General features: G+C 39.0%; 1 protein-coding gene across 1 annotated transcript in view; it reads right to left on the bottom strand.

The window, feature by feature from the left end:
• The window catches only part of RPS6KA6 (ribosomal protein S6 kinase A6), a 180,888-nt gene extending 166,982 nt beyond the window's left edge, over nucleotides 1-13,906 (bottom strand). Inside the window, exon 1 of the mRNA XM_052663075.1 lies at nucleotides 13,829-13,906. Coding sequence (XP_052519035.1) covers nucleotides 13,829-13,906 — 78 coding nt within the window. The remainder of the gene's footprint in view (nucleotides 1-13,828) is intronic.
• Between the last annotated feature and the right edge of the window lie 816 nt (nucleotides 13,907-14,722).

The following is a 14,722-nucleotide window of genomic DNA, read 5'->3' as shown; positions in this document are numbered from 1 at the left end:
CTGAACTGAACTGAATTCTGTTTCAATATATCTGTTCAGATATTTTGTGTGTGTGTGTGGCCACACTCCACAGGCCTGTGGGATCTTAGTTCTCTGATCAAGGATCAAAAGCACAGCTTTAACCACTGGACCTCCAGGGAATTCCCCTAAAAGAGTTACCTTTTAAAGAGATTCTCAGGATGAGCAAGAGTATACTGCCTCTAAGTTACTCTATTAGTCAGGTATTTAAAAACAATGATGAGACTCTGCTCGGCTTCCCAAGTGGGCACAGTCATAAAGAATCCACTTGCCAATGCAAGACATGCAAAAGCGTGGGTTCAAACCCTGGGTTGTGAAGATCCCCTGCAGAAGGAAATGGCAACCCACTCCAGTATTCTTGCCTGGGAAATCCCATGGATAGAGGAACATGGCAGACTATGGTCCATGCGGTCGCAGAGTTGGACACGACTTAGCATGCAGGCAGCCACAATAGACTATGCTCTAAAGTAAATTAGCTGTTAAAACACACTCATGTTCAAATCAAAGCATAAAAAACAGAGTCCAATTTAACTATGAATCGTCTTTGAAGTATTTACCATTTCATGTTACCTGTGTTTTTGAACATCAGCTCTTTATCAAAACTCAATGTTATATCTTCCTTTTTTTTCCTTCTACCTTAACAGACACAGACTTCTATCCATAAACAGTCTTACATATTAAATATCTGTTCCATTCCTCAATCACACTATAAGCTCCCTGAGGAAAAGGATCATGTCTTATGATTCTTTATAACCCCAGTATCTAGCATATTATTCAGAACATAATTAATCCTGGAAAAATTTGTGAAATGGAATGACTAAATTTATAATCTTAATGAATTAAATGTAAAAAATAACTTCAGTAGTAAGTAACTACCAGAGATTTTCCTTATTTTTTATTAATTTTCTTACTTGAAACATTTAAAAACTTTGAAACTTAATTTCATAAAGTATTTCCAGTAGTCATTCTGCTTATGATTTCTGACTCAATTTTAAATTCTAACAGCCAATATAAATTCAATTCTTTCAAAATCATTTGAAAAATACACAGCTTGCATCATTCATAAGATATTTTTCAAAATAAGTCTACAAAAATTCTTGATACTTCATATATTCCATGGGATTTACTTCAAATGTTCTTTTGTTGTTGTTCTTTTTTTTTTTTTTTCACTTAGACTTCTAACACTAAATTTTGTCAGGAGATTAGTACAAACAACTTTGTAAATGACATTCTAAAACCATTTGTCTAAACGGTGACACACAGGCAATTTTTTTTTTTTTTACATTTTAAAGGACTGTTTTAAGAATATGTAATAGATGCTATAAAAAGCAAACAAACTCTAAAATATTTATTTGGCTCTTAACAGAAAAAGTTTACCACAACTTAGTCTAAACTATCTAATTTTTTAGTAATTAGAAGCATAACATTTAAAAATGCACAAGAGTACCAAGTTGGTCATATTTCATACTACACGGTGGACGAACAGGACAGAGAGAACACTTTCTCCCCCACAATTTCATCAAAAGATTATTTGTATGCTGAGCAACTTCCACAAAACAACCTCTGAACACTGGCGAGACAGCTGTCTGATGAGGCCTTACAAATAGCTGAAAAAAGAAGAGAAGTGAAAGGCAAAGGAGAAAAGGAAAGATATACACGATTGAACGCAGTGTTCCAAAGAACAAGGAGAGATAAGAAAGCCTTCCTCAGTGACCAGTGTGAAGAAATAGAGAAAAACAATAGAATGGGAAAGACTAGAGATCTCTTCAAGAAAATTAGAGATACCAAGGCACTATTTCATGCAAAGATGGGCTCAATAAAGGACAGAAATGGTAGGGACCAAACAGAAGCAGAAGATATTAAGAAGAGGTGCCAAGAATACACAGAAGAACTGTACAAAAAACATCTTCATGACCCAGATAACCACGATGGCATAGTCACTCACCTAGAGCCAGACATCCTGGAATGTGAAGTCAAGTGGGCCTTAGGAAACATCACTATGAACAAAGCTAGTGGAGGTGATGGAATTCAAGTTAAGCTATTTCAAATCCTGAAAGATGATGCTGTGAAAGTGCTGCACTCAATATGCCAGCAAATTTGGAAAACTCAGCAGTGGCCACAGGACTGGAAAAGGTCAGTTTTCATTCCAATCCCAAAGAAAGGCAATGCCAAAGAATGCTCAAACTACCACACAACTACACTCATCTCACATACTAGTAAAGTAATGCTCAAAATTCTCCAAGGCCAGCTTCAGTAACACGTGAACTGTGAACTTCCAGATGTTCAAGCTGGTTTTAGAAAAGGCAGAGGAACCAGTGACCAAATTGCCCACATCTGCTGGATCATCGAAAAAGCAAGAGAGTTCCAGAAAAACATCTATTTCTGCTTTATTGACTGCCAAAGCCTTTGACTGTGTGGATCACAATAAACTGTGGAAAATTCTGAAAGAGATGGGAATACCAGACCACCTGACCTGCCTCTTGAGAAATCTGTATGCAGGTCAGGAAGCCACAGTCAGAACTGGACATGGAACAACAGACTGGCTCCAAATAGGAAAAGGAGTACGTTAAGGCTGTATATTGTCACCCTGCTTATTTAACTTATATGCAGAGTACATCATGAGAAACGCTGGGCTGGATGAAGCACAAACTGGAATCAAGATTGCAGGGAAAAATGTCAATAACCTCAGATATGCAGATGACACCACCCTTATGGCAGAAAGGGAGAACTAAAGAGCCTCTTGATGAAAGTGAAAGAGGAGAGTGAAAATTTTGGCTTAAAGCTTAACATTCAGAAAACTAAGATCATGGCATCTGGTCCCATCACTTCATGGCAAATAGATGGGGGAAACAGTGGAAACAGTTACAGACTTGATTTTCTTGGGCTCCAAAACCACTTCAGATGGTGGCTGCAGCCATGAAATTAAAAGACACTTGCTCCTTGGAACAAAGGCTATAACCAACCTAGACAGCACATTAAAAAGCAGAGACATTACTTTGCCAACAAAGGTCCATCTACTCGAAGCTTTGGTTTTTCCAGTAGTCATGTATGGATGTGAGAATTGGACTATAAAGAAAGCTGAGCACCTAAAAATTGATGCTTTTCAACTGTGGTGTTGGAGGAGACTGCCAAGAGATCCAACCAGTCCATCCTAAAGGAAATCAGTCCTGAGTATTCACTGGAAGGACTGATGCTGAAACTGAAACTTCAATACTTTGGCCACCTGATCAGAAGTGCCAACTTACTGGAAAAGATCCTGATGCTGGGAAAGATTGAAGGCGGGAGAAGAAGGGGATGACAGAGGATGAGATGATTGTATGGCATCACTGACACAATGGACATGAGTTTGAGTAGCTTCCAACAGTTGGTGATGGACAGGGAAGCCTGGCGTGCTGTATTCCATGTGGTTGCAGAGTCGGACATGACTGAACAACTGAACTGAACCAAGTTGGCCTAGCAAAGAAAGAACAAACTAAAATTATCTATGCTCTGGGCTTATAACTGCTGCAGTACACACAGAATATTGCTTTCCCCTGATTATGTTCACGATTTCATAGCACTCAAGCTGTATTTTCAATTTACTTTTACTCCAATGTTCCTGTATCCTTGTAAATTAAAAGAAAATGCCAGCAGAATAGATACTTTTCCACGCTTTTTGAAACCAATAATTTTACTAGCAGAAACTTGTCATCTCCCTGAAGGAAGGAAGGAAGATTATGTTAGATTTTTAGATGCTGTTAACTCTAATAACAAACAAACGAATACTTAGTTCACTTTTTGGAACCAGCATTATTCACCCAAATCTTTTTTCAATATTTCACTTGTGCCATACTGTTACAAGTATTTAAAACAAATAAAGTCAAGTACACTACTTTTTAAAACATAGAATCTAAAAACGTAAAATCTGAAACAATGATGATGACATTTCTGTTCCTCTCAAATTAAAAAATGATAATGACTCTAAAGTTACTAAGTTTATTCAATTAGAATCAGTCTTCAAAGTAATACCCTAATTCAAGATCACTCTAAATCTTCAGAGACGTTATTTCTAGAAAAACAGTCATGCCATGGCCCTCTTAATAATCTTTCTGCAACACAGAGCCCAATAGGTTAAATAAAAAGGCTGAAGTCAGCCCTATTGTTATCTAGACAAACCCATGCTTCCCAGAGACTGCTTACATGTACAGTATGTTAAAATTGGTCACATAATGTATTACTGATCTTGCTATCCAGCTTCTGAACAATCTCGCTATGAAAATAATGAGGATAAAGGTAATTTCAAAATTTTACTAGTTATTTTAGTATACACCTCCAAAAAGTTAGAGGTGAAACACACAAAATCAAACACTAGTGACTTCAAGGATAACTTGTTAACCAAGAAAACCAACCTGTAGACTCTGTATTATTTCAACATCAAGAACTAAGAGATGCCAATTCAAAGGCAATTCATTAGGAAATTTTTTTCCTTTACCATGCAGCAAAAAAGACTGTAGAAGAGCACTAAATAAAAGCAAAAGGGACACATGCCTCCAAAGAATAATCCTCTTTAACTGCCATAATCCAATGCCAGGAGTAAAGAGAGGTACCTAAAGCAAAAATAAGACACAAATAGAATTCCCATACATACCGAGGCTCTACTCTTGACAGCTGATTTGAATAGGAGGAAATCTATTACTATTTTTTTAAAACTACCAATATTTTTGGTAAGCAAAGGAGAAGGAGTTATCAGTGAACTTGTGAGTAATTTCACAGGAGTATGGAATTAGAACATTACTATCCCAGAAAAAAGTAAAATTTTAAAAAGTTTCCTATCAGCCTAAATTTGCTGGTTGTTGTGACATAATATACTGTCCCTTCCGACATTTCCCAGTTAATTGGTTTTCAGCTTTCAAGGTAGAAACCCAGAACAATAAGCAAGTGAATTCTATCTAGTAACTAACACAACAATCTACACATGCAGGCATTTAATGATCATTTGCTGAATAAATGCAAAATAACATTTAGAATCAATTAAAACCAATCTGAGTATCATCATGCTTTTATTTTTTTAATTTATTTTTTATAGTAGCTAATTTTATTTTTTTTGTTTTGTTTTTTTGTTTGTTTTTATTTTTACTTTACTTTACAATACTGTATTGGTTTTGCCATACATTTTAAAAGGACTGGTAGTTGTGCAAATGATAGGTTACTATTAGTTGAACTAAGCATATCAATATTATATATACATTAGAAGGTATCTGTGGAACATTTTAAAACTTTGGTCCAATGACAGTAAAGCAGCTTCCCTGGTTACTGTTCAGGCAGGAATTTGTTTACTCTCCTTGGTCGAAATGACTTTAATGGTTCTAAATAGCTCCAAAATGTTCCCCATGCTAAGACACTGGTCATCTGGCCAGTCTAATGCAAACTACAACATATGCTTTGGAAAATTTTACTTTCAAAAGATACATGTATTGTGTGTAGTATAGATGAATGCACACTTTTACATGGCATGTGTACATACATGGTATTCTTTAGTAGCAATTCTCACTGTAGTAATTTCTTAGAGATATGAGGTCCTTATAATTTCATAAAAATACAACCTTGGGGAATGTGAAACAAGTTTAAATTGGCCATTGAGTTATTTATCAGAGTAAAAGAAGTCCTTTGTGTAAGACATCTAAATCTTATTTTGTTAAAAACAGCAATAACTTTATTATTCTTGTCAGAGAGTATATGCAAAGAACAATGATTTTATTTACTTCTCAAAATAATCAGAGATAAACACATTAATTTCCATTTTATATACAAGGAAACTGAAGACCTTTACTCTGCTTCTGCACTTTTCTCAGAAATCAGTTGAGCCTATTTGAGTGGACTATTTCTGGATTCCCTATTCTGTTCCACTGATCTATGTGTTTATTCTTCCAATACCACACTGCTTTAATTTGTTTTTACTGCCTTACTACCCTATATTGAGTGATTTCTTGCATTTTAGTTTTTTCAAAACTGTTTTAGACACTCTAGATCCTATGCTTTTATATATGAAATTGAGAATTAACCTGTCTATGTCTACATAAAACCTCCTTGGATTTTATTGACCTTTATTTTGAGTGAACATAGCTATTCAATCAGCAATTCTGATTTACTGATCTGATATGGTTGTCAACAACTTGTCTATGTCTTCTCATCTTCAATATAATCTTTATAAGGGGGACAACAATGTATACAGGGAAAAACATGAATTTAAAATGATCTCAGTTCAAATTCCAACTGTGCCTTCCACTGATTTTTGTCTTTCTCATCTGTTAAAAAGATACACCTTTTCACACCAAACTGTTTTGAAGAGTTAGTAAAACTGAAGAGATAATACATGTTCAATAAATGTTGTTTCTTTTTCCCTTAAGAGATACATTTAAGATGGAATGGATTCCAACGTCTTTTTGAGTAAAAAATTTAATTAGGTGCTAAAATTACTACATATCCTCTTAAAGTCTGTCCCCAACCACTTTACAGAAAAGAGAGATAGGCCTCATAGTAAGAATAATTATTTGTGGCCTTTGAAATTTTTGTTAGTGAAGGGCTATTTTATTCACAATGGAGTCACTATCCCCTTAGCTAGTAGTAAGGTATGCAGATTATTTAGCTTCAAAATTATAAGGTTAAAACAGGTCACTAAACTTTTTTTTCTCTTATAGAAAAGGAAATTCCTCAAATCTACACAGGAAGAGTATACAAGATACTTCAAATACTTCCTCTGCTCCCATCATACTGTAGAACAACAGAATAAAACATACAAAAAACATAACTCACAGAAAATTTATTTTACAGCTAATTACTGGCTTAGGAATTGACAGACGCTTTTTTTCCTGTTGGATAATGAGAACTACATGACTTTTTTTTTTTTTTTTTCCTTTTGGCATAGAGCTGTGGCTCTTTATCATTGGCTGTATATCACAATCACCTAGGAAATGATGCCCACACACTCACCAGATTAAATATGAATCTCTGTGAGTTAGGCACCATCATGGAAATTTTTTTTTTAATTCCCAGATATCTCTGATCTAGGCTGTTGTTATTTAGTTGCTAAGTCGTATCCAACACTTTTGAGACCCCATGGATTGTAGCCCACCAGGCTCCTCTGTCCATGGGATTTCCCAGGCAACAATATTGGAGTGGGTAGCCATTTCCTTCTCCAGGGGATCTTCCTGACCCAGGGATTGGACCTGTGTTTCCTGCATTGGCAGGTGTATTCTTTACCACTGAGCCACCAGGGAAGCCCCATCCGATGTATGATCAAAACTAAAAACTACCAGCCCATGGAAATCAAGGACAAATTTGAAATTAAACTATATTTTAAATACATAGCAGACCTTTAGAGCATCTTATCTGTGTTCTAGTTCACCCTCCATCCCCATCCTCCATCCTTCCCATCCTTTCTATGCTGTTTCCTCTTATCCTGAATATCAAAATAATTTTTATTGGATCTTATCTCCTATAAACCATCTGAAATACTTTGTGAAATGGAAGCAAGGAATAAACAAAACACACTCTCTCCCTCTCAGTCTCTCTCTTTCTCTCTCTCACATACCAACACACACACACACACACACATACACACAGCAGGACCTACTTCAAATGTACAGATAAGAGTTAAAATCTAGCAGCAAAATCAGTTACGTAGAATGCCTCCAGGGCAATTCAGAAAACATCTCTATTATCTACAAAAGCCAGTTCAAACTTAGTTCTAAATCTCTCTCCTGGGACCTCCCTGGTGGTCCAGTGGTTAGGAATCTGTCTGCAAGTGCAGGAAATGTGGGTTCAACCCCTGGTCTGGAAGGGTCCCATATGCCATTGAGGAGCAACTGAGCCTGTGCTCTAGAGCTCACGAGCTGCAACAACTGAAGCCCACTCACCTAGAGCCAGTGCTCTACAACAAAAGAAGCCACTGCCATGAGAAGCCTGAGTACCACAACTAGAAAGTACCCACGACTCACAGCAACTAGAGAAAGCCCACAAGCAGCAAAGACTCAGTGGAACCAAAAATAAAATAAATTAAATCTCTTTTCAACTCTCTTCCCACCTAAAAATAAACCAAAAGAAAACAATATAGACAAAGAAAATAAAACCATCATCAAGAACAGTAAATTATCTTTGGAAATCACATAAATGTATAAACATTATACAGCAAATTTTGACAAAAGTATTAAAAATTAAGACCTCAAGATTCCAAGTACTTTCCAGACTTTGAGAACTGCTGGCTAAAGATAATGACAGCATCCACCAAGAGAGAAATTACAAGAACAGAAAAAAAATCTTATATTTCTCTCTCAAAATTATAGATGAGAGAGACTGAAAGGGGCGGTACTGAAACAATATAGCCAGAGAAAGCAATAGAACCAAGTCAGGCCTTATTTTGGAATGGTGAGGTAATGATTACCTCTCTTGAAGAAAAAATCAAGGTAGGGAAATACAGAGGCTTTGCCCTGAAGGAACTGGCCTGAATATTTCCAGACCAGACTGGCTTAAAGTAAAATAGTCTTGGAAAAACTGGGAAGGCATCAGTGGTGGGTTGGGGTCAGGGCCCTGTTGGCCACTCCCGTCTTTCTAGTCCAAATAAACCTGGTGAGAGTATATAAGAAAAACAGATATCCCTGTTCCCTTTATTGCATTCTAGAAAAAAGCACCAGTCACTATTTTCAGCACAGCCCTCTGCACTCGTGGGCTGCTATTTAAGATGAATACTGATAAAGCAAAAATTTCAGGCTAAAGCACTATTTTAAAAGCACTGAAAAACTTTTCAGCTAGTAATAAGCGTATTCACCTTTAGAAGTAAGGATTTTAAGCATGCCAAGCATAGCCAGAAATCTTTAGAGTGGTTTGTTCTTGTTTAAGACACAACTGGGGCAGTGTTGTTTTAGCTTTCTATCTCCCTACGCTGCAAATATTTGTTTATCTTTATACTAGTCTAGTGGCTAACAGACACTTTTACTGGCAAGCATGCATTAAATATCTGTTATATTGAATTAAGTCCTACCACAATACTTCTAATTTATCTTACTCCCTAATATCTGATCAGTTGTTAACTATTTTAACTCTTCAAGGTCTCTCCCTCAGTATTCTTTCTACTGCCTTCTGTCTTTGTTAAAAAAAAAAAAAAAAACCCTCACTTTCACTGATTAAAATTCCCCATCCTCAGTCTCTCCTCAACTCCAATCCATCCTACATGCTGCCATCAGCTATTGCCAGCACAGATCTGGTCATGCCATTCATGATCTCAAAAATCTTCAGTAGCTTCCATTTACAGAACACTGAAAACCTTTATACTAGCTTTAAAAGCCCCATACAATCTGAGCCTTGCCTACCTTTAGATGAATACCTCATATTTCACACTATATTCCCATTCTCACATCATAGACTTATATCCTACCAAATCATACTCCTCCTTCCTCCAAGGACACATCCATGCCTTTGCTTACACTGCCCTCATCCACCAGAAATAGGTTCCTTTAATCTGTGAAAATATTATCCACTCTCCAATGCCCTGCTCAAATTCCACCTCTTTCATAATGCCTTACTAAATCTATTCCCTAAACCACCATCACAGCCACCTCATTGTTGACAGTCTTGTAATTTGTATAATAGCAGTTTCTGCATATGACTATCTTGCCCACCTGAATGTAAACCCACGGGGATGGGGCAGGATTCAGGATGGTATATCTTTAGACATTTCACATTACAATGCTATGTACTGAACTGCCTTGTACCCCATAAACACCTCATGAACTGAACCAATTCCTACCATGACAAAAGTTCAAAATAGGAAAAATGTCAATGAAACATCTCATTAGCTAGTTTTAACAAATTATTTGCCTCTCCTTATCCCCCAAAGTGTTCCTAAATATAACTTTGTATTTCATCTTTATTCATCCTATCATTACAAATGTGATCAATATACTTAAATGAAATGATCTAAGAAGGAGATCTTATGAAAAAACCACTCATAATAAGGAAAACTGAAGCTATGACCATGGTTATCTAAATCACAAGGTTTTAATATGCTGCTGCTAAGTCACTTCAGTCGTGTCTGACTCTGTGCGACCCCATAGACGGCAGCCCACCAGGCTCCCCCCATCCCCGGGATTCCCCAGGCAAGAACACATGAGTGGGTTGCCATTTCCTTCTCCAATGCATGAAAGTGAAAAGTGAAAGTGAAGTCGCTCAGTTGTGTCCGACCCTCAGTGACCCCATGGACTTCAGCCTTCCAGGCTCCTCTGTCCATGGGATTTTCCAGGCAAGAGTACTGGAGTGGGGTGCCATTGCCTTCTCCAGGTTTTAATATAGTTGACAATAATTCAGAATTTAGGGGCAGAAAAAAGAGGCGATTATGGAGAAAGAGAAGGAACTGTATACATACTATGTGCAAATCATTTTGCTAAGGAATTAAACACAGCAAGGTATTTAGTTTTTATATAACAACTCTTGAAGACAGTTCTTCTCCCATTTAGAGATGAAGCTCAGAGAGGTTAGGTAACTTGCAGTGGAGCTAGTGTAAGTTGGATGTGAAACTGGAACCTAGATTAAACTGGCCTCCAAAGCCCATATTCTTTGCTCTATTACTACAGGGTCTCATGAATTTAATTAAAATTAGCAGTTTTTCCCAATCTGCCATATATCTGATGTCCTAGTTAAATTTTTAGAGTCAGTGGCTTTAGCCCCAAACTGTTTTAGCAATGAATTGTATTACTTTCAAAACTAACTTCCTTAAACAAAAGCAGTATGCTAAAAATAATATAAAAGTACCAATAAATATTTAATATAATATGGTGATATAATATACAATTTGAAAAATCTATAACAAACTCCATCAGGAATCAAGTAGTCTCTCACCAAAACAGAAAGTGCACAAACTCTGTACATGGCACTACTTCATGAAAAGTCCACTTTACTACTAAAACAGGCTATTCTTAATGACCTTTGTCCACGAATGACCAATACCCATCACACCTCCTAATTCTTACTTGAAACCTCTGACACATTTTCCCATAGGACAATTTTACAGTGATTAGGGTTTTCATCATTATATCTCTTCCCTGACGCTGACAGAATTCAGGCAATAGCTAAAATTATGGCTGCCTGAGAGATAATATACTTTGAAGTCCCTATTCCCAATAGACCTAATTGAGACATTCTCTGCAAGAGCTCTCAGAACCAAAGCTTCTTGCTTATCCTATTTTCCCCTCTCCCAGGAACCCTCTTTCCCCTTTCAGGCCCATTCTCCACCTCTCACTGGAATCAATCTAATTCTTGTTTGAAACCTCTGACACATTTCCCATTGAACAATGTTACAGTGATTAGACTCTTCATCATTATACCTCATTACTGTGCACTGGTATAAAAACATAACTATCCTTAATAATTTTTTCCTGTGCAAAAACATGTTAAGAGGCTAAACAACCAATTATCACACTTCTGAATGATAATTCAAAGGTTAACAACTGCCCATGAAACAAGACAGCAAAAGATGTTGAAAAAGATTCCACAAAATATGATAGTGTATACAATCTTTTATTTTATCAGGATTTAACACACACAGAAATAGACATTAAAGTTTCCTGTAACATTAAAGTTAACAGATTCATACTTACATTTTCTTTAAGGATTTCAACACATATTCAAAAAATATATTCTACAATGAAAGCACCCTTAGTCCTAAAAACTATCATGATTGAGGGCTGCAAAGTTCACATTCAATGGTTAACATTTCCAAAGCCAACATCAACAAACATGTAATTAAAATAAATATAAATTCTGGGAAGTAAAAGTGTCTCCTTATCAAAAGAAAGCCATTATAAACAAACATCAATAACAACAACAACAACAAAAAAAACATAACCTGTTCTGAGTACTAAACAGGTCTAAGCAGGTCAGATGTAGTGGTTAGTTTTCACCTAGAATATTTGTTTTAGAAAAAAGTTTAATTAAGTCACTTGCAGGGTTAAATCTAACCACTCATAACTGTTTTAGACAAAGAAGGCAGAAATACTATCTTTACCACATTACCTTCACCTTTCGTTTTACTTCATAGGGATTAACAATTTCCACTCCAGTATTTTTCCAAATTGCTGAGGTAGAGAGACCCATTGTTAAATCTCTATAATACCTAAAACATACTGCAAACAATAAAAAAAAAACCATATGTGGTAATTACAATTTAAAACATTTCTACATTCAAAGTTAACAAAAATAATAGCAAGCATGCGAATGGTTCCCCCCTCCCATCCCAACCTTTTATCCAAGCATTTAACTGTTTTTATAAACCAGATGCCTAGAACTATAAGTCAAAAGATTACATACACAAATTAAACAAAATTCCTCTTCCCTTGAGTAATCTTCTAGAAAATTCTTGCAAGTATGAAACATTCCAAGAAGAAACAAACCCCTCTTCATTTATCCTGTTCTTAAGAGATGTAGAATTTTAAAATATATCTAGGAATTCCTTAGTGTAATAGTAAAATATTTCCTATAAATAGAGAGGGTTCAACTTTAGACTTTTTCCATATTGCACTACATTTCTTATTAAATATTATTCTGGCATGCAATTTTAACCCCAGCTCAGTTGGAAATTTAAAAAGAAAAAGAACAAATTAAACAGACAGCAGTCTAACGTATATTTTTAAGGATGAAGCAAGTATTTAAAAGACAAGTCTGCACCTAGAGATGTGGAGAATTTCAAGTCCTACCTCAAAATATCCTACTGTGAATCAAATTGGCCTTCAAAATTTTAGGAGATCTGTAATCGTGATGGCCTCTACTGTACTACCAGGCTGTCAATAGATTAGGTTATCAGAAAAACATCCGACTTTCCAAAAAGTCTTGTTTTTGTTTTTAAACGCTGCCTGCTTCTAATAGTAACAACAAAAACAACAAAGCAACAATAATAAAAAAACAAAGAACCTGTGCACATCTGAGTTCTCACTGCACAGCTGACCAAAGCATAACCAGAACAGTTTCGGAAGTAAGAAGAGCGGGAAGAGAGGCGAACCAAAATATTTTGGTTGAACCTCGCTGTCTTACCAAAGATTCCTCTTATAAGGGCTGGAGTTTACTTTGCCTGTTCTTTCACTGACCAACGGGGCGGGGACAGCAGTTGGGCAAAGGGAGAAGGGGCGGAAGAGGGCGGTAGAATTCAGGAGACCGCCAAGGAGGCTGCAGAACATCACCTGAGTGTAGATAAAGAAACCTTGCCTCCAGTTAATCTCTACTTAGGTTGTTACAAAGAACCACAACAAGCCACAAAGAAATGAGAAAAGTAACTAAGGAGCATTCATCCCTATGTGTAAATGTCCCCAGAGTTCGTCACCTTGCTGTTTCTGTTGCGCTGGGTTCCTAAAGCACCCGGTGTTCAATAGAGAGCTGGAGTCAGCAGCTGTCCCTCAAATTGGCAGCTAGCACACTTGGCGCAGCGGAGAAAGAGAAACATGCGGAGCCAGGCGCGGGCACCTGGCGTATCCCCCAGTTCCACTTCAGGTCGAAAAGTGAAGAAACTTAGTCACAACTCTGGCGTGGCCCGCAAGACAGATACTCCCCCGAGGCCAAGCCTGGCCGGGGCTGCACTTACTCCTGACTCCCGAGCCCGCCGCCCAATCCCCGCCGGCTCCCAAGAGAAAGCGCGGTTCGAGCAGAGCGTTGTCCGCCGCCCCGCAGCCTCAAGGGGCCTGGCCTGGCACCTCGCTTCCCAGCCCCATGCCCCTTCTCCCCCGGGCCCCCCAGCAACGGTCTTGAGAGGAGGAAGGGGGTGGCCCCAACCCCTCTTGGCCACCACACTAACCTCGCCGCTGCTTGCACTGCCGCCAAACACCTCCATTTCTTGGTCCCAGGACTCGTCTTGAGGAGCGAACGGTAGCATCGCCCCTTCAGGAGCACTCGAACAGGAGCTGCCAACTGCCCGAGCGGCCGCGCATCCCGTTTTTGGAGCCTGCCTGCCACTGCGCCGCCGCCACCGCCGGGATCCCCAGCCTCGCCTTCAGCGACAGCTGCCTTCGCCGTGGGGTCCCTCAAAGACTCGAAGCGAGGGGTCGTCGCCACCGCAGGCTGCTGCTCCCCACGGAGAAGACAACTCTGTGCTGCCTCTCCAAGAGCTGCCGCTCGGTTTGTGCTCACCACTGCCGCCAACGCCGCGACAGTCGTTTGGCGGTGACTCCCCCCCCCCCCCCCGCCCCCCGCCCCGCCAGCTCCGCGCTCCCTCGGGCCCCCTCCCAGCTCTGTCAATATGGCGGCAGCGGCGGCGTTACCTGTGCGGCGCCTGGAACTCCCGACCGCGGCGGCACGGCAGCGTCACCCAAACGTCAATGGAGATTCCCCAGCCTAGGGTGAAGCGAGGGGGGGTGGCGGCGGAGGGTAGGCGGGGAGGTGCGAGGGATCGCGTGGTGGGGGTTGGGAGAGGGGTTGCTTACTGGGCAGGGAAGGCGGGAGAGGCGTAGTAAAATCCTCTGCTAGCTCCTCGGTAAACCTGCGCGCTCCACGGAGCATGCGCGGCGCTGTTCACACATGCTCAGCAGGCCTTCGCAAGTCAACAGAACAGCCTTGCCGGCAGGAGTCCCGAAAAAGGTTTGGGAGCTGGGGTCCCTCATGAGCATTTGGAGGAGTCAGTGTCAGAGGAAGACTCCAGGAATACCTGCTTTCAGTACTTGCAAAAGCAGGTGCGCTGTACACCGAGGCATGC

Source organism: Budorcas taxicolor, chromosome X, assembly GCF_023091745.1.
Source record: "Budorcas taxicolor isolate Tak-1 chromosome X, Takin1.1, whole genome shotgun sequence".
Lineage (NCBI taxonomy): Eukaryota > Metazoa > Chordata > Mammalia > Artiodactyla > Bovidae > Budorcas > Budorcas taxicolor.
The sequence above is the reverse complement of the archived record's forward strand: the minus strand, read 5'-3'. Positions and strand labels throughout refer to the sequence as shown.